Here is a 27,750-nt window from a genome sequence, read left to right on the forward strand (position 1 = left end):
TTATTAGCATAAAATAAACTCAAAATAAAGTCTCTTCAGCCTCAGTCTCACACTGGGCACAGCCACTCCTCCTTGAGGTCTGCCCGCCTTCCTTCAAGCATTCAAACACTCTTCTGCTCCAGTTCCAACCTGGGCACAGCCCCTTCTCCTGATGGTCTGGCTTACTGCTCTCCCAGTACTTCTTGCCTGGATATTAGCTTTCTCTGCCTTTTCCAATGCCTTCTTCCCCATTGGTGACTTCCCTCTGCTGAATCAGGGCCCTGCAGGAGCCTTCTTCCTCTCTGCAGTGTTTGCAGGCATCTTCCAACACCAACCTACAGTCTCTTCTCTCTTTAGGCTCCCTCCTTATCTACCCCAGGACTGATCTGGGTTACCTGACCTCCTCATTCTCCCCATCTAGGGAGGAGAGTTGGTCATGGCACAGATGGAGCTGGGCTCATCTCCCCTTAAAGGAGCCAGACATGCTGTACCAGTGAAGAAAATTAAGATGTGGAAATATACTCCTGGAGGCAGAACCTTCAGAAAATTATTAGTTGCCAAGTGCTGACCGTATGGTTGGTGCTGTACAAGACAAGACGTAAAGTCATGTGATAAAATTAAAAACTAAATTAATCACCATTTACAACCAATAAAGATCCCATGGCACTCTTTGTAAGACAAGGATGTCCATGATCCAACTCACTATCTGTTTATGTAAGGGTCTCCATAGAATGTCAGTTCTTTATTCTGTCTTAGCGCTGGGCTGATATGCAGTGTTCAACAGATGGGGTCTTCCACTCCAGAGTTAGCTGCATTTCAGTGCCCTATGTATATTCCTCACCTCACAGAGTGTAATGAGGCTTAAGTAAGTGCTTGGAGATCCACAAACAGCATGCACTCTGGAAGTGCGAAGTAATTTAATTTATTCAGGAGAAAAACTAATCTCAACAGTAACTACTTAGGAATCAGTAATATTCTGAAGGGAGCACAAGACAATAGATCGGGGTGGCCAACTTGAGCCTGAGAAGGAGCCAGAATTTACTGATTTACATTGTCGAACAGCCATAGTAATATGTCAAAAGAAGAAAAGGAGTACTTGTGGCACCTTAGAGACTAACAAATTTATTTGAGCATAAGCTTTAGTGAGCTACAGCTCACTTCATCGGATGCATTCAGTGGAAAATACAGTGGGGAGATTTATATACATAGAGAACATGAAACAATGGGCTTTACCATACACACTGTAACATGTGAGATCACTTAAGGTGAGCTATTACCAGCAAGAGATTGGGGGAAAAAACCTTTTGTAGTGATAATCAAGGTGGGCCATTTACAGCAGTTGACAAGAACGTCGGGGGGCGGGGGGGGGAGGAAGAGAAATAAACATGGAGAAAAAGTTTTACTTTGTGTAATGACACATCCACTCCCAGTCTTTATTCAAGCCTAAGTTAACTGTATCCAGTTTGCAAATTAATTCCAATTCAGCAGTCTCTCCTGGGAGTCTGTTTCTGAAGTCTTTTTGTTGAAGAATTGCCACTTTTAGGTGTGTAATCGAGTGACCAAAGAGATTGAAGTGTTCTCCGATTGGTTTTTGAATGTTATAATTCTTGACGTCTGATTTATGTCCATTTATTCTTTTACGTAGAGACTGTCCACTTTGACCAATGTACATGGCAGAGAGGCATTGCTGGCACATGATGGCATATATCACATTGGTAGATGTGCAGGTGAACGAGCCTCCAATGGTGTGGCTGATGTGATTAGGCCCTATGATGGTGTCCCCTGAATAGATATGTGGACACAGTTGGCAATGGGCTTTGTTGCAAGGATAGGTTCCTGGGTTAGTGGTTCTGTTGTATGGTTGCTGCTATTTGCTTCAGGTTGGGGGCCTGTCTGTAAGTAAGGACTGGCCTGTCTCCCAAGATCTGTGAATGATGGGTCCTCCTTCAGGATAGGTTGTAGATCCTTGAGGATGAGTTGGAGAGGTTTTAGTTGGGGGCTGAAGGTGATGGCTAATGGCGTTCTGTTATTTTCTTTGTTGGGCCTGACCTGTAGTAGGTGACTTCTGGGTCCTCTTCTGGCTCTGTCAATCTGTTTCTTCACTTCCGCAGGTGGGTATTGTAGTTGCAAGAATGTTTGATAGAGATCTTGTAGGTGTTGGAGCAAATGCGGTTGTATCGTAGAGCTTGGCTGTAGACAATGGATCATGTGGTGTGGTCTGGATGAAAGCTGGAGGCATGTAGGTAGGAATAGCGGTCAGTAGGTTTCCGGTATAGGGTGGTGTTTATGTGACCATCTTTTATTAGCACTGTAGTGTCCAGGGAGTGGATCTCTTGTGTGGACTGGACCAGGCTGAGGTTGTTGGTGGGATGGAAATTGTTGAAATCATGGTGGAATTCCTCAAAGGCTTCTTTTCCATGGGTCCAGATGATGAAGATGTCATCAGTGTAGCGCAAGTAGAGTAGGGGCATTCGGGGACGAGAGCTGAGGAAGCGTTGTTCTAAGTCAGCCATAAAAATGTTGGCATACTGTGGGGCCATGCGGGTACCCATAGCAGTGCCGCTGATTTGAAGGTATACACTGTCCCCAAATGTAAAATAGTTATGGGTGAGGACAAAGTCACAAAGTTCAGCTACCAGGGTTGCCGTGATATTATTGGGGATAGTGTTCCTGACGGCTTGTAGTCCATCTTTGTGTGGAATGTTGGTGTAGAGGGCTTCTACATCTATAGTGGCCAGGATGGTGTTTTCAGGAAGATCTCTGATGGATTGTAGTTTCCTCAGGAAGTCAGTGGTGTCCCAAAGATAGCTAGGAGTGCTGGTAGCATAAAGCCTGAGGAGGGAGTCTACAAAGCCAGACAAGCCTGCTGTCAGGGTGCCAATGCCTGCGATGATGGGGCGTCCAGGATTTCCAGGTTTATGGATCTTGGGTAGCAGATAGAATACCCCAGGTCGGGGTTCCAGGGGTATGTCTGTGAGGATTTGTTCTTGTGCTTTTTCAGGGAGTTTCTTGAGCAAATGCTGTAGTTTCTTTTGGTAACCCTCAGTGGGATCAGAGGGTAATGGCTTGTAGAAAGTGGTGCTGGAGAGCTGCCTAGCAGCCTCTTGTTCATATTCCGACCTATTCACGATGACGACAGCACCTCCTTTGTCAGCCTTTTTGATTATGATGTCAGAGTTGTTTCTGAGGCTGTGGATGGCATTGTGTTCTGCATGGCTGAGGTTATGGGGCAAGTGATGCTGCTTTTCCACAATTTCAGCCCGTGCACGTCGGCAGAAGCACTCTATGTAGCAGTCCAGTCTGTTGTTTCGACCTTCAGGAGCAGTCCACCCAGAATCCTTCTTTTTGTAGTCTTGGAAGGAAGGTCTCTGTGGATTAGTATGTTGTTCAGAGGTGTGTTGGAAATACTCCTTGAGTCGGAGATGTCAAAAATAGGATTCTAGGTCACCACAGAACTGTATCATGTTCGTGGGGGTGGAGGGGCAGAAGGAGAGGCCCCAAGATAGGATAGATTCTTCTGCTGGGTAAGAGTAGTATGGTTGGATAGATTAACAATATTGCTGGGTGGGTTAAGGGAACCACTGTTGTGGCCTCTTGTAGAATGTAGTAGTTTAGTGTCCTTTTTCTTTTGTAGAGAAGCAAAGTGTGTGTTGTAAATGGCTTGTCTAGTTTTTGTAAAGTCCAGCCATGAGGAAGTTTATGTGGAAGGTTGTTTTTTTTATGGGAGTATCCAGTTTTGAGAGCTCATTCTTAATCCCTCCCTGTTTGCTGTAGAGGATGTTGATCAGATGGTTCCGCAGTTTCTTTGAGAGCATGTGGCACAAGCTGTCAGCACAGTGTATGGGGTATGTGTACGTGATATGTGTGCCCCTCAGCAGCTTCCCCCACCCGCTACCAGCTTTCCCCACCCACCAGTAGCCCTGCAAATCAGAGCCTCCTCCTCCCATCTCTCCCCGCACCTCCCGATCAGCTGTTTCGTGGTGTGCAGGAGGCTTGGGAGAGAGGGGGGGGAGAGGAGGATCGAGGGCACGGCATTGTGGAGTGGGGGCAGGGCCTGTGGCAGAGCCAGGGGTTGAGCAGAGAGCACTGCCTGGCACATTAGAAAGTTGGTGCCTGTAGCTCCAGCCCTGGAGTTGGTGCCTATACAAGGAGCAGCATATTAACTTCCGAAGAGCCACATGTGGCTCCACAGCCACAGATTGGCCACCCCTGCAATAGACAGTACTAGGTGCCTCAAAACTGCGTGGAATCATTAACAACTTATTAGCTGGTAAAGACAACGATTTGTGATACTATCAATACATATGAATATTTACACATCAAAGGTGAAGGCAATTTTCCAAACTAGCTTACTCATTAAAAGGTAAAAACATACTGCAATAAATATGCAGTTATATTTTCTGGACAACCATAATGATAATCAAAGTTTACTCGGACATGAGTTTGCATTTGAATGTTGACGGAGAACTGAAAAAAACTGCCTTTAATACATGAATACATCTAGCTTCCTCTCAATGTATGTGAATTTTTATTAAGTTGTAGCGGAAAATACAGTAAAATTAAAAAAATTTCCTTGAAATTTTTTAAATTTTGCAATCAGAAATGAATACATAGAAAATGAAGACTGTAACTGGTACTCACCACTGAGACAGTTCTTGCAAATGACCTCTTTAAAATATGAACAGGCTCGCTGGTTTGCTGTTTTCCTTTTGATGCACTGCCATCACTTGTTGGCAGCCTGAAAGCAAAAATTGAGAAATGAGATGATAAATCTTGACTGTGTTTTTAAGCGTGTTTTGTTTTATTATACTGGTTAGTGACAATGCAGTACAGGGATATCCTACTGGGATTACCTAGAAATGTTACTTTAGAAATGAAGTGAAGTAAACAATTCTTCTCAGAGAAATAGATCTGCCAATTTGGATTCTGCACTATTAGGAAGGAGGGCTGTCCTTCAAACAAACACTGATGAGTAAGGCTACCTTTTAGTCACAGGTATTTTTAGTAAAATCATGGACAGGCCACTGGCAGTAAATAAAAATTCATGGCCTGTGACCTGTCCATGACTTGTACTATATCCCTGACTAAATCTTGGGAGTGCTGTGGGTGCTGGAGGCAGCGGCCCAGGAGGTGCTGCAGGTACTCGGAGGCAGGGATATGGGGTGCAGCAAGTGTTTCGGGTGGGGGGTGCAGGTGCTGGGGAGGGGCAGTCCAGGGGGACTCAATTCAGAAGCAGTGACATGTCCCTCCTTAAGCTCCTATCTCTATGAGCTGCCAGCTCCGCAGCTTCCATTGGCTGGGAACCACTTCCAGGGAGACCCCCCCCCAAGGTAAGCACGACCCAGAGCCCTCACCCCCTCCCGTGCCCCAACCTCCAGCCCCACCCAAACTCCTCCTGCTGCTGGGGGTGTATGTGGCCTGAGACTGCCCCAGAAGCCACACCAGCGGCTGCAGAAGTCATCGAGTCCATGATTTCCAGAGATTTCAGTGACATTTTCTGCTCTGGGGATGGAACAGTCAGCAAACAGCCCCACAGCTCTCAGCCACTTCTGGCAACGGGCCCCCAGCAGCTCCTAGCCGCCAGGCAGCAGGGGGACCCCAGAGCTGTGGGTAGTGGACCCTCCTCCATCCTCATTTGTCATGGATGTTTTTAGGAAAAATCACAGACAGGTCATGGGCTTCCGTGAATTTTTTATTGCTCACGATCTGTCTGTCATTTTTACTAAAAATAGCTGTGACAAAATCTGAACTTTACTAATGAGTTTTTCTGTTTTCATTATTGCAAGTTTTCCTTCTGGCACTGAGAACACAGAAAAATACAGGAGAAGGCACATGACCTCAGGAGAAACGTCCAAAGATTTGCTTAATTCAGGATCCTTTTATGGTGAAACAGAATTAAGATGCAGAAATAGAGGGAACGATGGATTAGCAGGTACGCTCCTATGAAACCCAAATTACAGGTAGAATAATGTTGTCCCGTTCTCCAGCAGAGTGCATTTGATAATCCAGATTCAAGACTACTGAGACGCAGGCCCAAAGTAGTGTCACACAAAAGGAAGGCAGGAAACGAACACACACAGAGAGAAATTATGACTTAGGAAAGAAGTACCATCTGCAGGCCTTTGTGTTTCAAGGCTGCAGACTTGGACATCTAGATGGCAATCCCTCACAAAGGTGAAATAGTGAGGATTAGGCGGCAGGTTTGCAGAACTTTGATTCTGATCTACTTATATATTAAATTATACTTCTAGCAGGTCATCCAAATTATTGCATTTATGGAAGGGAACCCTCCTAGACAGGAAATTCTCAGAGTCTGTGAAATAAAGAACACAGAGCTTTTTTGTACTGAGGCACAGTCATGTTAAGACCACATCTTCACTGAAGTGAAAAGGGAAACTCATCCCGCAGAAAATAAGGAAAAGATTGTCAAGGCTATTATACTTAAGTGAGATTCCAGGTTGGAAGGTAAGCCTTGACATGGGATTTAAGATTAGAAATGGTCTTTAAGAAATGGAAAATATGAGTGTGCCTCACAAGAGGACCCTGTCTCCCAGCAAATCCCAAAGTGAAGACTTGTCCTTTAATTTCAATGACCTAAAGACCCTTCCCTTAAGCTGTAAAGCACTGTTTTTCAGAATATTTGGAGAAGATTAAACTTCTTGCGCAGGTGAGGAAAAATGCAACTTCCTAGTGCTTCCTTTTCAGTTTCAGGTTTGTACCAGAAAGCCCAGTGAAGCATGTCCAAGGAGAGTGATATTTTCACTTGTGGGATGGAGATCTATCTGAAGGGGCCTCAGGAAAATGGCTTCTTGGTCAAGATGGGCAAATTAGAACCAGCATGTGGTAGTCCTTCACGGACTTCCTGAAAACACAAGGAGTCATAGAAAGAAAAAGGTGTATATATAAGAAAGCAATTTTCCATGGTTGACTGGAAAGCAGGATAAGAACTTCTGAAGTTTTGACAGGAAGGAAAGTCAAAGAAATGCTGTTGAGAAGTGGTATTTCATGGCTCATCCAGTCTACAAAAAAGTGTTTTAGCCCCTACTATTTACCTGAATCAAAGTTATAGGATTCTACATCGAAAATTATTTACAATGGCCTTGGATTCCCCTCCTTCCCTGACCATGCTGGCAATGTATAGCCATCCAGTTGTCTAACCCCGATCACAATGGAAAGCAAGAAAAAAGAAAATGGCAAATTTAAAGTTCAATGGCTTTGGGGTCTAAAGGGCTGATTTGCTGACATGGTCAAGACGACGAAATTTAAGTCCAACGGGGGGGACAATCACAGCAGCTATCAATCCAAAAACTGTTTCCCATAGAGCCCTGTCTTTAGCAAGATGCAGAGATGATGTTTCAAAGGAAACTGTTCTTAGTCATCCAATAGGACCCGTGATTCCATGCTGATGGAACAATGATAAGAATAGACAGAGCTGAATTTTGGCATCAGCTAGAAGCTTTCAAGCTGAAAGAATCCATGAGCTAAGAGCACGCAACAAAGAAACCAGTGTATATCAGAGATGCCATGGCTGTCATACAAATGATGGCTCTGAGACAAATTCCACACATTTGACGAATTGGCTCCTGAGTACTTAATGTAGGTTCTGAAAGGATTTGACAAAGCTAATTCTGTAACTGAAGTCTGACTGATATGACAGCAATAACTGTGAAAAGTGCAGAAAGACAGCACCAGACATGATCTAAAGTTGGATGGAAGAAATACCAGCTGATTGGTGGATTTCCTATGTCTTCGCTGAAAAGTTTCTAAATGTGGCACCCAACAAGCAGTCACTTGTAAAATTCCGCTGTGAATGTATGGTTCATAATGCACCTGAGAGTGCAGAACCACACCCAGAACAAACATTCCTCCTAGCTGGAGGCTTTTTCAATGGTGAAGTAGCAAAGTCCATCATCAGTAGAGGTGTTGAAGCCCAAGACTTGTACAGCATTCAAGAAGCAGCGAACACAAGGATGTTTCTGCATGCTGTATATGCCAATATAGCTCTTGGGTCTCTTGGTATCAAATCTACAGTAATTAGATCAGATGGTACAGATGTTTTGATCCTTGCTGTTCACTACTTTCCAAAAATGGAATATACTGACAACCTGGATTGAGACAAGCACCATTACCAGCACAACTGAAACGCGTCACTTCATAACCTGCGCATGCAATGTATAATACACTCACTTCTGACTTCTGCAACATACACAACAACAGGATGTGACTCTGTCATCCCTATTTGGTATTGGGAAAAATCTGTGTTTAACTTTGTCAAAATAAAAGGAGCTTACTTCTTCAGAGATCCGCCAAATTGGTAGAGAGTGATGGATAAGCTGCAATTTCTGAGGCAAGGAAGTTGGTAGTCGTGTTGTATGACCAGAGCAATTAAGAAAAGGAGACCCATAGACATCTGACTTGATTACACCTCAATCTAGCCATCAAAAAGAACAAGTTACTGGCCAAACTCCCCCCATGTGAAGATAGTTTTGAAGAGCATATCAGCAAACAAAGATTTGGATGTCTTTGCACATAGGTAAACCAGATATTGGATCATCCTTGCAATATGGATGGAAAAATGTGGATGATGAACTACTTCCTGTATTCTTCAAGGGCCCAATGATACCTTAGCTTCAAGATCCCCTTTGTACCTGGACCCTTAAGGACAATCAAGTGTGCCTGTAGTCACAACAATCCTCCCTGCACAGAACTGTGTACATGTTAAGACAATGAAGACTGTGGTAACCCATGCACTCGCAACAGAATACATAAAAATGATGAACAAGATGATAATGATATTGACTAGAAATGTCACCTTCATTTCAATGATACCTGTACAAATTCATTATTAGATTTTAGTTTACTCTTTAGTTTGTTATGATGCTTTGAGGTCACAAAGAAATCCAATTTTATGTCTTGAAATAATGAGTCATTAAACTAACGGAAATGAATGCAAATATTTTAACATGCTATGCTGTTGTAGGGTAAACCCCTTTGAAATCCCTCCTGGCCAGGGGAAAGCTCCTCTTACCTGTAAAGGGTTAAGAAGCTAAAGGTAACCTTGCTGGCACCTGACCAAAATGACCAATGAGACAAGATACTTTCAAAAGCTGGGAGGAGGGAGAGAAACAAAGGGTCTGTGGGTCTGTCTATATTCTGTCTTTGCCGGGGATAGACCAGGAATGGAGTCTTAGAACTTTTAATAAGTAATCTAGCTAGGTATGTGTTAGATTATGATTTCTTTAAATGGCTGAGAAAAGAACTGTGCTGAATAGAATAACTATTTCTGTCTGTGTATCTTTTTTTGTAACTTAAGGTTTTGCCTAGAGGGGTTCTCTATGTTTTTGAATCTAATTACCCTGTAAGGTATCTACCATCCTGATTTTACAGGGGGGATTTCTTTATTTCTATTTTTATTAAAAGTCTTCTTGTAAGAAAACTGAATGCTTTTTCATTGTTCTCAGATCCAAGGGTTTGGGTCTGTGGTCACCTATGCAAATTGGTGAGGCTTTTTATCCAACATTTCCCAGGAAAGGGGGGGTGCAAGTGTTGGGAGGATTGTTCATTGTTCTTAAGATCCAAGGGTCTGGGTCTGTAGTCACCTAGGCAAATTGGTGAGGCTTTTTACCAAACCTTGTCCAGGAAGTGGGGTGCAAGGTTTTGGGAAGTATTTTGGGGGGAAAGACGCGTCCAAGCAGCTCTTCCCCAGGAACCAGTATTAGTTTGGTGGTGGTAGCGGCCAATCCAAGGACAAAGGGTGGAATATTTTGTACCTTGGGGAAGTTTTGACCTAAGCTGGTAAAGATAAGCTTAGGAGGTTTTTCATGCAGGTCCCCACATCTGTACCCTAGAGTTCAGAGTGGGGGAGGAACCTTGACAGTTGTTTATGTCCATTTCTATGGTAAAAGCACCACTTGACATTTCCACATCACATCTCACCCTCATTGAAAACATAGTAAGTTTACAAATGATATGCATGTGTGCAGAGAGGGTACATATGTCAACCCAATCAGTGGTGTGCCCCTCATCCATATTACTGTACTTTAAAAAGTTGCTTTAAAAGTGCCTAAGCACCGGGATAGGTGCTTTTTTATTTCTGTACTGTAAAGCAAAATATAGAATTAATTGACATTGGAAATACAACTGTCAATTCTACTCCGTTGAAATAGCCTACAGGTAACCACCTGAATCTGAAAAGGTCTCTCTTGAAACTACGCTGGAAAGTTCTCTTTCCTGTAAGGACAGAGAGCAAGCTTCTCCAGTCTTGGCTTTCAGCCTTGATATTTTGTTGCTGTTGTTTTAGGCTTCCGAGACTTTTTTTTTTTTTTTTAAAAGGTAGATCAATGTGTCTGAGGCTTAGCCTTCGACTTTTAGCCTCAGAAGAGAGAGAGTATCTGAATTGGGGGTGCGGGGGGGCGGGAGGAGTAAGTTTATTGAATGAATGGAATGAAATGGAAAAAAGCTGGGAAAGAGATGCAAGGCTTTCTGAAAGAGGAGATAAATGGGAAAACAACAGGTTAACAAAAGCTTTCCTGACTAGCAAGTTCACTTAATGGAGCATTTCATGTAGCATTTCAAAGAGATAGTATTGGAGTAAGAAAATATGCAGAGGAGTAGACTGAGGACTCTGAGGAGACTCACAACAAGAGGGAAGGGAGATCTGAGGTCCCTTGAGTTTGAGAAAGGGGTCTTGGAAACCTCCAAGGCTACGTGAAGGGCTGGGCCTCAAAAGAGAAAGCCCAAAATTATGCAATTAGGAAGAGAAGAAAATATAACACAGGCAACACTTAAGAGAATATCAAAGAAACAAAATTATTCAGAGCTGCCTCAATATCTTTTTACAGGTTGACTGCCCTTCCCACCACTGTGAATCTAGAGTGGCAGCTGACCTCAGGGAATATATTACATCCTAAGAAAGTTAAACAAATGGAAAATTCTCTTTTGCAGAGGACAGTGCAGTGCATCGCTGATGAGACTAATTTAAAAAAAACTGTCTTTACTTCAGTGATATCTTTGTGAATTGCCAACTTTTCACTAGTTGCTAGTCTTAAATGAACTATCTGAACATATATGTAAACTGAATCGGTCACATTCATTTGACCTTTCAGAGAATGAGAGAGAGATTGGAATCAAAGTAAAACAGTAGGCAAGATTCACACAGCCACAAGAACCCTAAGGGTACTTCTACAGTATGACTTATGTCGTTCAGGGATGTGAACAAACCTCCTCACAGGAAACACAAGTTATACCAACATAAGTGATAGTGTGCACAGCGCTATGATGGCAGGAGAGCTTCTCCTGCCGACACAGCTTCTGCCATTCGCGGAAGTGGTTTTATTATGCCAATGGGAGACCTCTCTCCCATCAGCATAGAGAGTCTTCTCTAGATGCACTGCAGCAGTGCAGCTGCATCAGTGCAGTTGCACTGCTGTACATGTAGACATGCCCTCAGCAAGATTTTGTAGCCCATATTTCATTTTTATCCCTACCACACTTTAAGGTGTCAATTCACTCACACCAAGGAAATCCCCAAGTAACACTCTGATCTTAGCTAACGTTGTATGCGCAAAGTGCAAAGCAACGTTCGATAAAACTCCCAATTAAGCAATATTTTCTGTCATGCATATTTACTGTTTGTTTAGTGGTAGCACTTAGAGGAACCAGTCTGAAAGACACTGAAAAAAAATCCAGAGTGGTTTACTGTTTTTGAGAGTGGGCTTTACTAACAACTCGTCAGCTACTGGCCTTCGAACGTGTGCCAAGAAATCCAAGACTCTCAGAATCAAATGCAAAGTTTTATGATTGGGACCTAAAATACTTACAGCTGAAGCTGTGAACCACAGAACAAAATGGTGATAATACAATACAATGATAACAATGATAATGGTGATAATACAATACAAAAATACATAGTCAAGGCCTGTATAAGCACCATTTGACTATTTTGTCTAAGAAGCACTGCAGTATGAAATTCTGTATGGTAGTTTTTGAGAAACAGCCTAAAGCAGTGAGCTGGCCAAATCATTCAGGACCTTCAATCTGTCACAAAAATGAACTATTTTTGGGATAAAACACCAGTATTCACAAAACTAGCAGCTAAACTAAGGATGAAATATTGCAAACCTTTTAATTCAAAATCTCAATACTAACACACCACAACAACCTTTTAAAACCAGATGGAAATAACTTTTGGTATGACACATACCCTTCTTTATATCTTTTCAGCTATAACTTAATTTTCCCACAAGTTTTCAAACAACAGTTTCCTAACCCAGTAAAACAGCCCTATCATGCACGGTAAGCTTATCTTTACAGTACTTCCGTTCAAAAAAACAAACAAAAAAAAGAATGATTCCATAACCTGACCCCAAAATGGATGAAAATATTACCTGTATAGTAACTGAGGGATCTGTCCTGCATTAACATCTGTACCATTATTTGATTTCTTGGAACTCTTAAACTGGAAAACAACGCTGAAAGAAAAAAAACAACTTTCATTCAAGTAATATTAGATACTCTATTTCATACAAATATATGAGACACACAAAAATAAATTACCCATCATCTGTCGTAATAGAGGCCTGCCCGTGAGATCCACAATCACTGCTAGGGCCTGACACTCGTGCCCAGGCTACATACCACCAGCCAGCTTGCAAGAGAACTGGTTCATCAAACATCATTGCGTATTTTTCTCTGAGAGAAGCAAAGTTTAAAGAAAAAAAAGTCTGAATTAACTTGCAAATTAAATTGTATGAAATTCATCAACTAGCTTGAAAAAAGACAATCCACAGTAAATATCCTAAACGCAAATGAACCAGAAGGATGATGACAATATGAAATATCTACCTATTTCCACTCTCAACTTTACACTACTTTGCACTGTGCTGGCAGTGTGTGGATTGTGGTTTTGTTTCGTTTGTTTTTTTTCAGAAAGCCAGGACATCCAGTGATCCACTAAACTAAACCTGAAATTGTTCTTAAAACATAGCAGACTACAGATCAACTATAGATTTAGAATGCTGGTTAGGCTAATGAATGCAGTTAGTTTAACAAAACACAGAATATTAACATTTGCAGTAATGCATAGTAAATAACCTGGTCAATGCAAATTTTTACTACAGCTTTACAGCATTTCAGGGAAACAGGACTTTTAATAAAGAATTTCAGGATATCACACAAATTCTAAGGAATATGTTAATATAAATTCTAAGGAATACATTAATATAAATATACTCATATGAAAGGAAATACATGGAAGGGTGTCAAGATACACAAATAGAGAATACACAGAAAATATGTACAAAGTAAAATCCTGAAATTCTTTGTAAAGGAAGACCTGTTTCCCTGAAATGATTTCACATTGATTCTGATAATGGGATTAATAGTGAATACAGTGAACTTCAGTAGGACTAGGATTTCACCAATAACTAATTAACTTTTTTAAAGTCATCTTTCAACCTTAGAAAATAACCTCAGAAATGTGAACTGAATGTAGCCCTGCTGCTGTGACAGGTGGCAAGAGAGAAGCTGATACAAATTTGGGCCTGTAAGAGGACCTTTTTTCACTCTACCTCAGTTCAGCATGTGAGTGAGTGAAGAACTCCTGCAATGACACCTGTATAATCCTTTGAATCCTCCTACCTTATGCATATACTGACTAAGGAATGATGATTAGCAGTTCCTCCAGGCGTCCCACTCTCCTGGACCAAGACATGGTTGTTCTTCATCTCCTGGTTACCTGAGGCCAGATCCAGAGTATTTTGGCAATGTGAAGCTTGGCAGTGGTACTGCTCTAAAGCTGCCAACTGCACTCACCCAGTTCTGCAAGTCCACTCTCCAGGCACAGAGAGAACAGAAGATATCTGGCTCCTTACCTGGCCCCTCCACAGATAAAGGAGAGGGACAGAACCCCCAGTCCCTCCACAATCTAGGGGATGGATGCAATGTTGCAAATGAAGCAGAGGTGAAACACTTACTATGAAAGGAAGAACTGAGACCTGACTGGGAAAAGACACAAAGGAGCAACCACGTACTATGCGGTGGCCCAACAATGTGCAAAGAGTTGAGACAGCTACACAACTTTAAAGAGACATGACTGTATGGGAACAGTTTAGTGGAACTGTGAAGAGAACTGATGAATTGGGTGAGGGGAAAGAGAAGGAAAACCGAACTGATAAATCTGATGATGGGGTTAATAGTGAGTGAATGAAGTTATGACGGAGTTGGGAATATTTTGGAATCAGTTCACAAACTGGTGATTGAGCAGAGATTGACTAAAGACAGCAGGTTGAAAAATGAATGGGGATGAGCCAGAGTACATGTGAATTAGTCATGAGGGTATGAAGTAATGAATGAATGGCAGGTTAGTGTAGCTGTCTGATGTGAATGAGAAACAGGTGTGACGTATGCACATCTTCAAGAGGTATGGTCCCTATCTATATATTATACATGGGTATGCATGAGTGCCATGCACCCGCGTCCGGAAATTCTAACAAGCAATGTACTTCCGCCCTCGCACGCACAGTCGTTCTCCTAGTGCTCGAGCCTGAGAGCTGAAGAGGCAGTGTGGGTCGATGCCTCTCCAGTTCCTCTTCTTACCACAAATCCAATAGGATCCAAAGCAGAGGGAAAGGAATATGGGTAGTGGAATACTAGTAGGGACGACACGTCTCGACTAGTTACTGTAAGGTAAGCAACCTCAATTTCTTCAAGTGCAGGTCCCTCTGTGTATGCAACCCATCAGACTGGAGGTGGGTGTCAACAAAGGATGTTGTCAACAAAGATGTTGGAAGTACTGCTGTTCCCACTGCAGCACTGGCAGCAGAGGCCTGAACTAGTATGTGTAGTAGAAAGAGAGCCTGAAGCATGGGCCTGGTGCAAGGCCTGAACCTAAGTCAGCATAAGTTATGCTATGAGCAACCGTCAGGCCCTGTCAAAAGCAGGTGCTTGCCTGCAAGCCAGTGTCCAGTACACGAACTCGGCACCAGTATTGTTAGCATTGCTAAAACACACTGAATATGTAAACACATTCCAGCAGGCCAGCACAAGAACACACTAACCAAGCACACGATAAAATAGTTTGACAAAAGTGATGAATAGGGATATTTTATCTGAAACATCAAGAGAAAAGTACAAGGGGAGGTAACAAACAAGTAAGATGATACGTAAATTGCTTATCCCAGATTGTTTCAGTCTATAAATGTTCGGATACCTTGCTTTAACCCTTCATCTGGTCTGGGGGCAGTGGACAGTCCCGCCACTGACTGAGCTGGTCCACTGTCACAGGCATACATGTGTTAGTGTACCTGTAACCACTGAAATAATCTAACACAACTGGGATACCAGCAAACTCTGAGGAAGACTGTGCCCAGGTAGAGAAACATTTCAGTTTAGCTCCATAGCAACTACTGGTTGAATCTTTCCTATTTTTTTTTATTAAGAATGGCTTGGACAGCTGTCGAGCAAGAGTATTCTAGATCTGATGTCCATTCAAACACCAAACCATGAAGTGAATTGGATCTCGATTGGGATGTCGGATTTTGATGCCTTCCTGAGTAAGGATATCTGGGAAAGGACGGATCCTGATACGAGGACTGACTGACATTCCCAGAAGGTCTGGGAATGAAAATGGCCTGGGCTGGTTGGGTTCTAGGAGAATGACTCTGACCTTGTCTTGAAGGACTTCTCTCAAGACCTATGGTAGCAGGGGAGTGGGCAGAAATGCATATCTGAACTGGTCTGTTGTCTATTACAGCAGGAAAACATTGCCCTGAGTATCATGGCTCATAGCTGCTCTGGAACAATAGAGAAGCAGTTTCTTCTTTGTTTTGGGTGTGAAGAAATCCCACTGAGGTGCTCCCCACTGACTGAATATCTCGCTCAGGACAGAGCTGTGTATTTCCCACTCGTGGTCTGCAGAAATGTGTCTGCTCAGGTTGTCTGCTGCAGAATTTTGAATACCTGGAAGGTACATGGCTTAGGTAGTGATGTGGTTTCTGATGCACCAATTCCAAAGCCTGAGTGCTTCTATGCAGAGGTGAAGGGTGTAGTTAGATGAGGCTAATATAAAGCAAAGTTAAGTTCTGAGCAAAAGGCAGGCCCTGTTCACAGAAGCTGGCAAAGTCTTGACCATTACTTTAGTTCAGGCCTTAGGCCTCATACCGGGCCTCTGATACAAGGGTTTATGTTTCAGGGCCTCATCTAACTACAAAGGAATCTTGCTCTACCTCGCTTGTTAATATAAAAAGCCTTGTTCTGACATTACTTGGACATGGAGAGAATGAATGAAAGGGAGAAGAACCCTACGTGCCACACAGACTGTTCTCAGTTCCAGCAAGTTGATGCACTGTCTGGCCTTCTGTGGAGTCAGGTACCTTGTACAGTGTAGTTATTCAGGTGAGCCCTCCAACCTTGGAGGGATATGTATGGTAGCACTGCGTGTGGGAGTGCTGAAGAGGATGCCTATTCTCAATTGATCCGGGTTCGATTACCAAGTAAGAGAGGCAATGACCCTGGTGGGCACAACAGTCACTCTGGTGCTCATGTGGTCCTTGTCTGGTGAGATAGATAGAAGCCAGGCCTGTAGGCATTGTAGATGAAGCCTGGCGAATGGTGTCTCAAGTACGTGAGATCATGTGACTCGAGAGAAAGGCACACTGACCATAGTCTTTGACGGATAATCCGTGCTATTAGATTCCTCATTAAAACTGAAATCTTTCTGTGGGGAGGAAAGCTCTTGCTGAAAGGGAATCCAGCGTGGCTCTGGAGGTTAAAATGGACTTCTATTTGTTCACACAGACACCCATGGCTGCTAGAAGATGGAGTGGGAACAAATTCACTGATCTGTCCCCATGGCCGGAACAACCTACTAGGACCCAGTTGTCCAATTAGAAGAAAACTGTGTAACTTTGACATCTGATCTGGGCTGCCACCACAGAGAAAACTTTAGTGCTTTTGCCAATCCAAAAAGAAGAGCTTTCAACTGGAGGTGTTCCTGACCTATCATGAACCAAAAGAACTTTCTGGGGGACAGATGACTATCTACATGAAAACAGGTGTCCTTCATATTGAGAGCCACAGACCATATTCCCTCCTGTAGGATTACTGATATTAGTGTAACAATCCTGAATTTCAACTTTTGAATAAAGATGTTGCATTTATGAAGGTCCCAAATGGGTCTCCATCCTGTGTCTTTTTGGGGGGGGGGGGGATTAAGAAACAAGGGGAATAAAAGCCTCTCCCCATGATTCTGAGATGGCACTCCCTCTATTGCCCTTTGTTGGAAGAGAGTCTGCCTCTTGTTGAAGAATCTCTTCATGAAAGTCGTCCCCGAAGAGGGGCCGGGAAGGAAGTTTGTGGGGAAGGGCAGGAGAGAAATGTAATGGCATAACCTTGATAGATAATTTCTAAAACCCAACTGTCTGTGGTGATAGAGTCCCAACTGTGGGGAAAAAAGTGAGAGATGGCCCCCAAAGATAAGTGGGGAAGTAATCAGTAATGGCTGGCACTTCTCAACAGAAGCATCAAAAAGAGTCCTGGGCAGGTGGCTAGGAATGGGTAACGTCATGGCAGCAGAGGGAACTGAAAATTGAGGCCTCTGACTTCTCTGTCATTTATGAGGAGGCTCAACTGGACACTGAAGACAGAATGTTTGTGGAGGAGGCAGCCTAGTTCATACACCTGCCTGTGTTTTTTTCACTTCAGAGTCAGAGTACAAATTCCCAGGGAGTAGAGTCTTTCAATGAATGTAAGGCCTCATCCATCTTCTTGTTAAATAAATCTGACTCGTCAAAAGGTAGGTCACCATACAGTGTTCTGGAGCTCTGTGGGGAACCCTGAAAAGTGAAGCCAAGACTTATGCTTCATAACTATGCCAGTGGCTATACTTCTAGATGATGTATCCGCTGCATACAGAGTAGCTTGTAAGGATATTTTTTCCACTGACTTGGCTTCCTTGATGAAGGATTGAAACTGAACTCTACCCTCAGGGGAATCGTGTCCTTAAAGTCCACCAGCCTGGAGTAACTGTTAAAATCGTATTTCGCTAATGAGGCCTGAAAGGTAGCAATACAGAATTGGGGGCTTGCAGAGGGGGGAAAAAAAACCCTCTCTTCCAAAAGGTCCAACCTCTTTGAGCCCTTGTCAGCTGGGGTGGTCTTCTGATGTTGTGACCTTGGTCTCTTCATGAAGAATCTCATGCACTGCTACAGACAAGGGACTGAGCGGCTAGGCAACAGTTCTGCAGAAAAAGACCTAGGGGTTACAGTGGACAAGAAGCTGGATATGAGTCAACAGTGTGCCCTTGTTGCCAAGAAGGCCAATGGCATTTTGGAATGTATAAGTAGGGGCATTGCCAGCAGATCAAGGGACGTGATCATTCCCCTCTATTCGACATTGGTGAGGCCTCATCTGGAGTACTGTGTCCAGTTTTGGGCCCCACACTACAAGAAGGATGTGGAAAAATTGGAAAGAGTCCAGTGGAGGGCAACAAAAATGATTAGGGGACTGGAACACATGACTTATGAGGAGAGGCTGAGGGAACTGGGATTGTTTAGTCTGTGGAAGAGAAGAATGAGGGGGGATTTGATAGCTGCTTTCAACTACCTGAAAGGGGGTTCCAAAGAGGAGGGATCTAGACTGTTCTCAGTGGTAGCTGATGACAGAACAAGGAGTAATGGTCTCAAGTTACAGTGGGGGAGGTTTAGGTTGGATATTAGGAAAAACTTTTTCACTAGGAGGATGGTGAAATACTGGAATGCATTACCTAGGGAGGTGGTGGAATCTCCTTCCTTGGAAGTTATTAAGGTCAAGCTTTACAAAGCCCTGGTTGGGATGATTTAGTTGGGGATTGGTCCTGCTTTAAGCAGGGGGTTGAACTAGATGACCTCCTGAGCTCTCTTCCAACCCTGATATTCTATGATTCTATACCTGCTTATACCATCAAGGCGGGCTCCAGGATGGCCTCAGTAACAGGGCACACATAGGCTGCAAAGTTGGAGTTGGAGGTCCTGAACCTCCTCTCATGGGATCTCAGGTTCACTGGCTATCCTCTGCAGCAGCTCCTAGTACTGTCTATGGAGGAGTGGTGGAGATAGTGAGGATAGAGTAACTGCTTCATCCAGGTCAGATTCATCTTCATCACCTTCATTGAGGATCAGATTCCAGTCAGTATCTGCAGACTTGGATCAACATCTTCCACCTCGTACTCTGACAGATGCTAAGCAGGTGAGCTATGGCGTGACTCAAAGATGGATCCAGGGCATCTGCCACACAGGTCCCATGGGGGCCAGTAGGCTAAAGGAGGAGTTAATCGTCTCAGGAGGACCATGGGGAAAGCATAATTGCAAGAAGGGAGTCTATAATTCCTTGATTGTGTCAGGACTGCGATTAGCTGGAACATATGATTTGTCCCAGTCTTGAAATTGCTCTCTCCCTATTAGAGGGGCAGCCAGTACCAGAGGGCAGACATCTGCCCAAGGGCTGGAGAAGAGATGACTCCTGTGTCATCAGTTTCATCCTCTGGTGTGAAATGGCCCTAGGCAGGATGGGCCAAGAAGAGAGGGGACTGAGAGTAAGGAAGGAAGATATCCTCCGGTGAAGTATAAATGTCCATATGTCTTGGTGTTTGGGGCATTCTGATGAATGGGACCAATGATTTCAATGCGTCCTAAGAGTTCACAGTTGGGTGGTTCTTCAAAGGAAGGGCCTGGTACTACACAGGAGTCAGGTCCTGGACTGATATGGGTATGTCTACACAGCAACCAGACATCTTGCCAGCCAATTCGGGCTCGTGGGGCTCAGGCTGTTTTACTGCTGTGTAGACTTCCAGGCTCTGGATGGAGCCTGGGCTCTAGGACCCTGTGAGGTGGGAGGGTCCCAGAACCTGGGCTCCAGCCTGAGCCCGGAAGTCTACATAGCAATGAAACCGCCCCATAGCCAGAGTTAGCTGGCATGGGCCAGCCACAGGTTTTTCTTTGCTTTTCTTTGTAGACATATCCTTAGAGCCAGTGGATGTCAATGCCTGAGGGTTTTCAGAGGTCCCAAGCTCTTAAGATCCATGAGCAAAGGCTTACCCAACCTGGATGGGATCAAGAAGGGATGTTATCTTTTATGAACAGACTTGAACAGGGATCTGTCCTTGTGATCATGAGAGTAAAGCCTACTCTCCAAGGAAGCCCTAAATCAGGAGTCCTTGGGCTTAGCAGCAGTAGCAGCCTCCACTCCCAAGCTTGTTCTTGGAGCGGCACTGCTTAACTGATTAGGGGTATGGAGCTTCCATATGAGGAGAGATTAATAAGACAGACTTTTCAGCTTGGCGAAGAGATAACTGAGGGGGGATATGATAGAGGTCTACAAAATCACGACTGGTATGGAGAAAGTAAATAAGAAAGTGTTATTTACTCCTTCTCATAACACAAAAACTAGGGGTTACCAAACGAAATTAACAGACAGAAGGTTTAAAACAAACAAAAAAGTATTTTTTCACACAACACACGGTCAATCTGTGGGACTTTTTGCCAGAGTATGTTGTGAAGGCAAGACCATAACAGGGTTCAAAAAAGAACTAGATAAATTCATGGAGGGAGGATAGGTTCATCAATGGCTATTAGCCAGGATGGGCAGAGATGGTGTCCCTAGCCTCTGTTTGTCAGAATCTGGGAATGAGAGACAAGGAATGGATCAGATGATGACTACCTGCTCTTATTCCCTCTTATGCACCTGGCATTGGCCACTGTCGGAAGACAGGATACTGGGCTAGATGGACCATTGGTCTAACCCAGTATGGCTGTTATGTTCTCAGGACTCTGGGCATAGTCCCCGGTATGGGGAAAGAACTATACCATAAAAGCTAACAAGACTCAGTACAACTATTTACAACATCTATTTAACACATTATAGACAAATCTGTGAACATAGGGATTCTGACTCAGGCCATGCAGCGTAAGAAGAAACTGGAGAGGCATCAGTCCCCCACTCCTCTTATGCCCTTGGTCTGGAGCACAAGAAGAACTACTGTGTATGTGTGGGCCAAGGGACACAGCTTGTTAGAATTTCCAGACTTGGAACCATGATGCGCATGCAAACCCACAGCTGTAATACACATAGGGACCAGCACTTGAAAAAGAACCTGGACCTCAATCAACTCATCAGTTGCATGAGTGTATCTAACCGGAAACTGGGGACCTAGGACTCAGAGTAGTAGGGGAGACAGTATTGTGTGAACTAACACTTATGTTAAGTGTGATAGAAAATTTTGCCTGGAGAGCTAAATCTGAATTAAACAGCGTAGGGCTGTAGGAGTTTCTTTTTTTATTATTATTCTAAATCTTTAAGGAAAGTTCCTAAACTATAAAGAAGGGGGAGTTACTTGCAATAGATTTTCTTTGAAAATATACATCTTGAATGGATTAACAAGCCTTGGAGGAACTCCCATATATGTACATTTAAGCAGCTGCACTCAACAAGGAGCAACTAATATTGCCTCCATGAAATATTCATGATGTCACACATTCCTTTCAAATGGAAAGTGAAAATACTCCCAAAGTAGCCAATTTGTTGAATAACGTTTAGAAAAACCTCAAGTCTGTTGAGAGGGTGGAACAGGTGAGTGGTAAGCAAGAACGTGCTTCTCTAAAAAATATTTACAAATGAGAATTTATACACCAACTCTTAAAATACTAATCATAATGCATGCCCTGTCACAAATCTAAAAAAACTAAGATATTATTAAAATTAAAATTTAACAGTTTGCAAAAGACAGTAAGAAACAAACAGGATGACTATTATTTGAACTGTATGATTTGGATATTTTCAAATATATAGAGAAATAGGATACCTCTGAAAAATGCCGAGAGAGCGAGAGACACACCCCCAGAAATAAAATTTTAGAAGACAGGACAGTTTGAGCAACTCTAACACAGAAAAAGATTCTGTAACTCTGTTGAGCCAAATTTGGTTTCTTGTCTGAAGGATTAATCAAACCAACAATGTCTTGGTAAAAGTGTGCAAAGACCACGTGGAAGTTTAGCAAATCTAATTAACGGACATAGGTTAGAAAGCTAGCTACTCTAACTGACTTGGAATGACATTCAAGTTCTAGGTAACTGTATTAAACTGTGAGAAAGGTAGTCAGCCAGTTATTTAAACGCGATTACCCATGAAAAAAGCAAAACCTACTGAATCAATATTAAATGAAACAGAAAACTGGGTGTGCTTTCTAATAGCTTCAACAGACCCCAGAGAAAAGCCTAGGAACCTTTTCACATTACATTTACAGGAAAAAAACTTCACAACGGGCAGGACGGTTAAGTGAAAAATATTGGCAGGATAACTGTTCATAGTAGGACAGTCACTACATTTGGAAAGTATTTAGGAATTAGTAACTCCCCTCTTATTTGAAGAATATAATGTAAGATTAATTATCTTTTAGACAATCTCATTATCTTGATTTGATACTATTACTACCCAGTGACTGTTTTGTTTTTTAAAAAAATGGGAAGTAGATTGTTTTAAATCCATTACATATTTCAATAACCCAATGACAAGCTTTAGCAAAGAATCTTGCCTATATTCAGAAAGTTCATGAAAGGCCAAAGCAGCTGTAAATGAACTTTAAGAAAAGTTGTTTTTCATTCACATGGACAATAATTAAGGCAGTCAAAGCAGTTTTTTGTGGATCACTTTCTATTTGCAAATTATATGCCCTCCTGGTTACACCCCTTTTCAGTATCTAAGTACAATTTCTGTTCAAAGGGAGGCTGAAGACATCACTAGGTAACTGAGCACTCAAGAATCCAGACTTCAAGGTACAGATGTGCTTTTTGAAAGGTGAGTTGAGTTGAGTATCGTTACAGAAATGTGTCATTCCTAGTTCCTCAGCATGTGTGTAAATTCATCCCGTCTCCCCCGTTAAAAAGTCTCCTAATTCCATACATATTGATATTTCAGTGAAGAATGCTTCTTTTTCCCCCACTCCCAAAATGGATCAAAGCACAACACAGTGTCCTTTCCTTTGGTAATCACAATATTAGTCAGTTCTGAGAAATATATCAATACGTTCCACATTTGGACCTTCTAGCATATATGTAAAAAAGTGCCCTTCTGCTACAGCACTCTCAAAGCTATTCTTTATCCTTTAATCAAATAGATACAAAATTTAATGTCTACATTTCCACTGAAAAATAAAAGTAAATGTGTTGGGCTGGGACGGGGAAGGCTTTCACTTTTCCATTTTATATCTCTGTCTCCCTACAATATCTGAACTGGTTTTTTGTTTGCTCTTCTCACTCTGTTTCTTTTTGTTGAAGATAATAAATGCAGCACAACATGTTAGAGAGTCTAACAACACAGATTACTTAGCATACCTTCAAAATATGTTTAAGATGCATACCAAAACAAAACCAACAAGACTGTAAGCCTCTTTAGAGAAAGTAAATAAAATGATTTACCTAGCAGCACAATCATATGCCAAGACATCAGTTTCGGCAAGAAGGTCCCCATCAGTCTCATGATCTCCCCCATCTGGACCCAATTCAAACAACTGCAAAAATAAATAAAATATTTATCCATATTTACAAATTTCATTCTACCATTCTCATTTGCTTGTCATTCTTTCTTGCCTCTCTCTATACGAACACTATTGAACAGTGTACTACCATTAGTAAATATAAAAAAGAATAGATATTTATTTTACAGTAACTGTAGTACTCTGAGTATGTCTGTGTGGATCCCACTCTAGGTGACTGGCAATCAGTTTCTCATCTAGAAAGTGGCATTGAGGAGTCTTATCAGCTAATAACTAATGACTGTAACACTGCCTTTCCAACCCTTGCTGTCAAATCAAGGGCATGGAGAAAATTACTCCAAAGCAGCTGCTTTGCACATCTCAGGTATGGGGATATTTCTAAAACATGCTCAAGAGGCAACCTGAGCTCTCACTGAACAAACCTTAATGTTTGTTGGAAGGGATACACCATCCATGTGACAGATTCATATACACTGGGAAATGCATTTAGTTATTCTTTGAAAGCAGATGGCTTAACTCTTTAGCAGTGCTACTTAGACCAACAAAAAGATGGGAGGCCATGTAAAGGTCTCTGTTTTAGTGACTATAACAAGGACCTAGAAACCTTGTTACAAATCTAAAGTACGGCCTTTTTACCTCTCTTGGACAAAAATGGGATTTTAGAAAGAAATCTTTAGATTAATTGCTTGGTTTAAGTTGAAATGTGAAACAACTTTGGCAATAAACTTAGAATGAGGTCTCAACACCACCTTTTTGATGTGATTAGCCATGAAGGCTTGGAGTTCACTGACACATCTGGCAGATGTAATACCCACCAAAAAGGCTATTTTGAGAGTAAAGTGGTTAAGAGAACATTCAGAGAGGAGGTTCAAATTCAGATGCTTGAGACCTGCGAGGTCAATGTTGAGATCCCAAGAAGGAGGGTGCTCCCTAACTGGTGGGGTAACTGTGATTCAACCCTTCTAAAAATCTAGAAACAGAAAGATGGGAGAATACAGAGCATGACTGAACCAGAATGTGGCATACTGAGATTGCTGCAAGGTGAACTTTGATTGAACTAATGGAGAGTCCAGACAGTTTCAGTCGCAGAAGGTAGTCAAGGATCTTGGGGGAAGGGGCCTTCAAAGGGTCATTGTCATCCCGGGCTGTCCAGATAGCAAATCTTTTTTCACTTGGAGGAGAACTAAGAGGATTTCTTATACCTGTAATGAACAGTCTCTTTAGTAGCCCTTCACCAGCCAACATCCAAGCTATTAGGTGTAGTGATTGTACATCCATACCCAATCTGTCCACAGCTCTGTGATGTTATGTTTGGACAGTCCTAAAGTGATACAAGAGCAGAGAGCGGACATCTGGAGAAAATCTGTTAGCCAGAATTGTGTCTGCCAATGAGCAGCTATCAGGACCAGTGTGGCTGCATCCTGATTTTCCCTATAACCCAAGGTGCCAAGGGCATCGACAGAATCGTATCTCAACAGCATGGTATGAGAAACACATCTTGAATAGATCTTAGGCTCAGGCACCCACAGAGCCACAGGCAAAACTCTGCATTCTCTTTGATGGCAAATAATTCTGTGATATTCTCCACTGCTGAAACATCAGTGAGAGGACGTAGCTCTTTAGAGATCATTTATGATCGGTGACACACTGACTGATGAGAAAGACTGCTAACTTGTTGGTCCCTGGAAGACCACCAATTGGGGTTATCCCATTAAAGTGACACCATGTTCATTTTCTGGTTGCCTTGTAGTGATGAATGGGCAGCCCTCTGCCTGTTTACATAATACATTGCAGATGTGTTGTATATAAGGATCTGTGTGACAGAATACTTTAAAGCTAGAGGAATGCTTTGGAGGCCAACCTAATTGCCTTAAGTTCCAGGACGTTTATATGGAGTCTCACGTTCTTCTTGGACCATATGGGTAGGTCAGTGGCCTGTTAAACCCCGCACTGTGAGTTCAATTCTTGAGGGGACCGTTTAGGGATCTGGGGCAAAACTGGGGATTGGTCCTGCTTTGAGCAGGGGGCTGGACTAGATGACCTCCTGGTCTCTTCCAAACCTGAGATTCTATGATATTTTATGCATTTAAAAAGAGGTGTAGGGTGATCCCCCAACTTGTTCCTGGAGCAACTGTGACAGGCATTTTTATAGATGGATGGGTAGAGAACATTCTGGAAATACATCCACCAGTTTAGGGATAAAAAGATATGAGCTGGGACTCCAACATGTGCATGCACTTGATGTTTTTTAAGTTGATACACAAAGCTCAGACAGTCCCACAACAGATGTAAGACATGTCTGAATAGTAGTGTCACCTAAGTGAAAATCGACACATTGGCTAAAAGTTTGAGACAGGTTTGCACTGGGGTTGATTGAATAGAATGGAAATTCTCTTACAGAAGATGTGCATTTGCCAATTTGGAAGTGATTAAAATTTCTATGAATTCTACTGTCTGCGATGGTCGGAATGACAATTTGTTGTAGTTTATCAGGCCCAGCTCTTTGACCAGATTGAGGATGGTTTTCAGAGCTGCGGTGATATCCTGCTGCTTTAGATCAGCCAATCATCTAGATATAACTAGACCCAAGACTTTGTTTTCTTAGATTCATCTACTGCAGCTAGACATTTAATACTCTCTGCGCTGTGGCCAGATCAAGTGGCTGTACTTTGTATTGATAATGACTGGGCCCTACTGTGAATCACAGATACTTCCTATGGGTCAGATAGATTGAAATGTGGAAATATGCTTCTTGGAGGTTCAAAGCTATGAACCAGTATTGTGCCAGTAGAGAAGGGATGAGGAAAGGCAGCACTGCCATTCTGAATCTGAGACAGAATATATATTTGTTCAGTCTTCTGAGGTTGAAGACACGATGAAGACCCCCTTTCTTCTTCACAATAAGGAAATAAGGGTACGTGAATTCCATAGGTATTGCCTGAATGGCTCTTGGGCAAAGCAAGGAGGCCACTTCTTTCAGTTGACTCTTGTGGGAAAAGATTCCTGAAGAGGTTGAGGTAGGGACTGGAACTGCATCACATACCCACATAAGAGGACTTCTAGTATCCATTTGTTGGCTCAGGTGTGACTCTTGACCTTCAGGTCAAACCTGTTGTCTCAAAGATGTTGCAGGGTGGATGGTGACTATGGCAGAAAGTGACTTCCTTCAAAGCTCTAGGTTTCTTCCCCAGAGAGCCCTCGCCTCTATAACATGCTCTTGCTGAGAGTGGGAGGGTGCCCTCAGTCTGGGCCGATGTTGGTACCTGGAAGGCTTCTACCTTGAGGTCAGGGTAAAAAAGCCTAGGGATCCAAAAGTAGCCCTAGAATCTTCTAATAATTGTAAAGTCTCAAAAGTGAGGTTACTAAACAAGTCAGTTCCTTCAAAGGGTAAATCTTCTACGGTATGTGTACCTCTTCTGGGATTCCTGAAGCTCTCTTCACTCTACCAAGCTCTCCTCACTCTACTCTATGGCCACGGACCCATCTGGAGTATCAGAAACATCCATAACTGCTCATATAGAGGTCTTTATCACTTTCCACCGTTCAGAGATTACAGTCTTTAATTCCTCTCCGGGCTCTGGAGGAAGCTTGTTCATGAAGGGAGATACTTTGTCTCGTGTCAAAAAATTATATTTAATGTACTACACTTAGTAATTCACTGTGTATAACAACACTTAGCATCTTGCTGTGCGTAGTGGAAAAGCAAGCTTTCCTCCCAAAGACATCCAACTTTTGGGGGGTCTTTAGCTCTGGAAGTAGCCTCTGATGAGCCAAACTGTCAAGCTTTCTGCTGCACTGCAGAGACCGCCAGAGATCCAAGGACTGGATGTGTGCAGAACTGTAAAGCCTTTCTGTAACACTTAATATCTCTTTCCCACTTGGTTGCTAGTTGGGAAAAAAGGTAGCAGGAGCCCTCCAGCAAGCTTTAGCTGGCTCTAAAATGCTTTTATTTTTAAGCGGTGCTAACCCACCAAGAACAGATGATACCAAATAATTTAGGGGCCATCTCCTTGATCACTGAGGTCTCAATCTCAATAGCATACACAATTTTTGAGAAAGCAACTCCTGAAAGACTCTGAAATCATCCAGGGCTGGTAAAGGAACAGAAAAAACTATATCATTAGGAAGGATAAAGATCTTTGGGAAAAGTTGAAGGTTACTGGTCTGGAGGCTGGGAACCTGACTCTTCATCCATCTATTCTTCATCACTAAGCCAAAAAGTTTCTGAAGGAGGTCTTGAAACTTAGGCC

The 27,750-nt window shown here is 42.7% G+C and overlaps 1 protein-coding gene across 14 annotated transcripts in view; it reads right to left on the reverse strand.

Annotated features, from left to right (window-relative positions):
• The window catches only part of MYCBP2 (MYC binding protein 2), a 414,963-nt gene that overhangs the window by 221,046 nt on the left and 166,167 nt on the right, over window positions 1-27,750 (reverse strand). For all 14 annotated transcript variants that reach the window (XM_073347171.2, XM_073347218.2, XM_073347180.2 and 11 more), the window contains 4 exons: window positions 23,424-23,515; window positions 12,535-12,669; window positions 12,366-12,449; window positions 4,621-4,717 (listed from right to left, as the gene is read on the reverse strand). In XM_073347171.2, coding sequence (XP_073203272.1) covers window positions 4,621-4,717; window positions 12,366-12,449; window positions 12,535-12,669; window positions 23,424-23,515 — 408 coding nt within the window. The remainder of the gene's footprint in view (window positions 1-4,620; window positions 4,718-12,365; window positions 12,450-12,534; window positions 12,670-23,423; window positions 23,516-27,750) is intronic.

Source organism: Lepidochelys kempii, chromosome 1, assembly GCF_965140285.1.
Source record: "Lepidochelys kempii isolate rLepKem1 chromosome 1, rLepKem1.hap1, whole genome shotgun sequence".
NCBI classification, from domain to species: Eukaryota; Metazoa; Chordata; order Testudines; family Cheloniidae; genus Lepidochelys; species Lepidochelys kempii.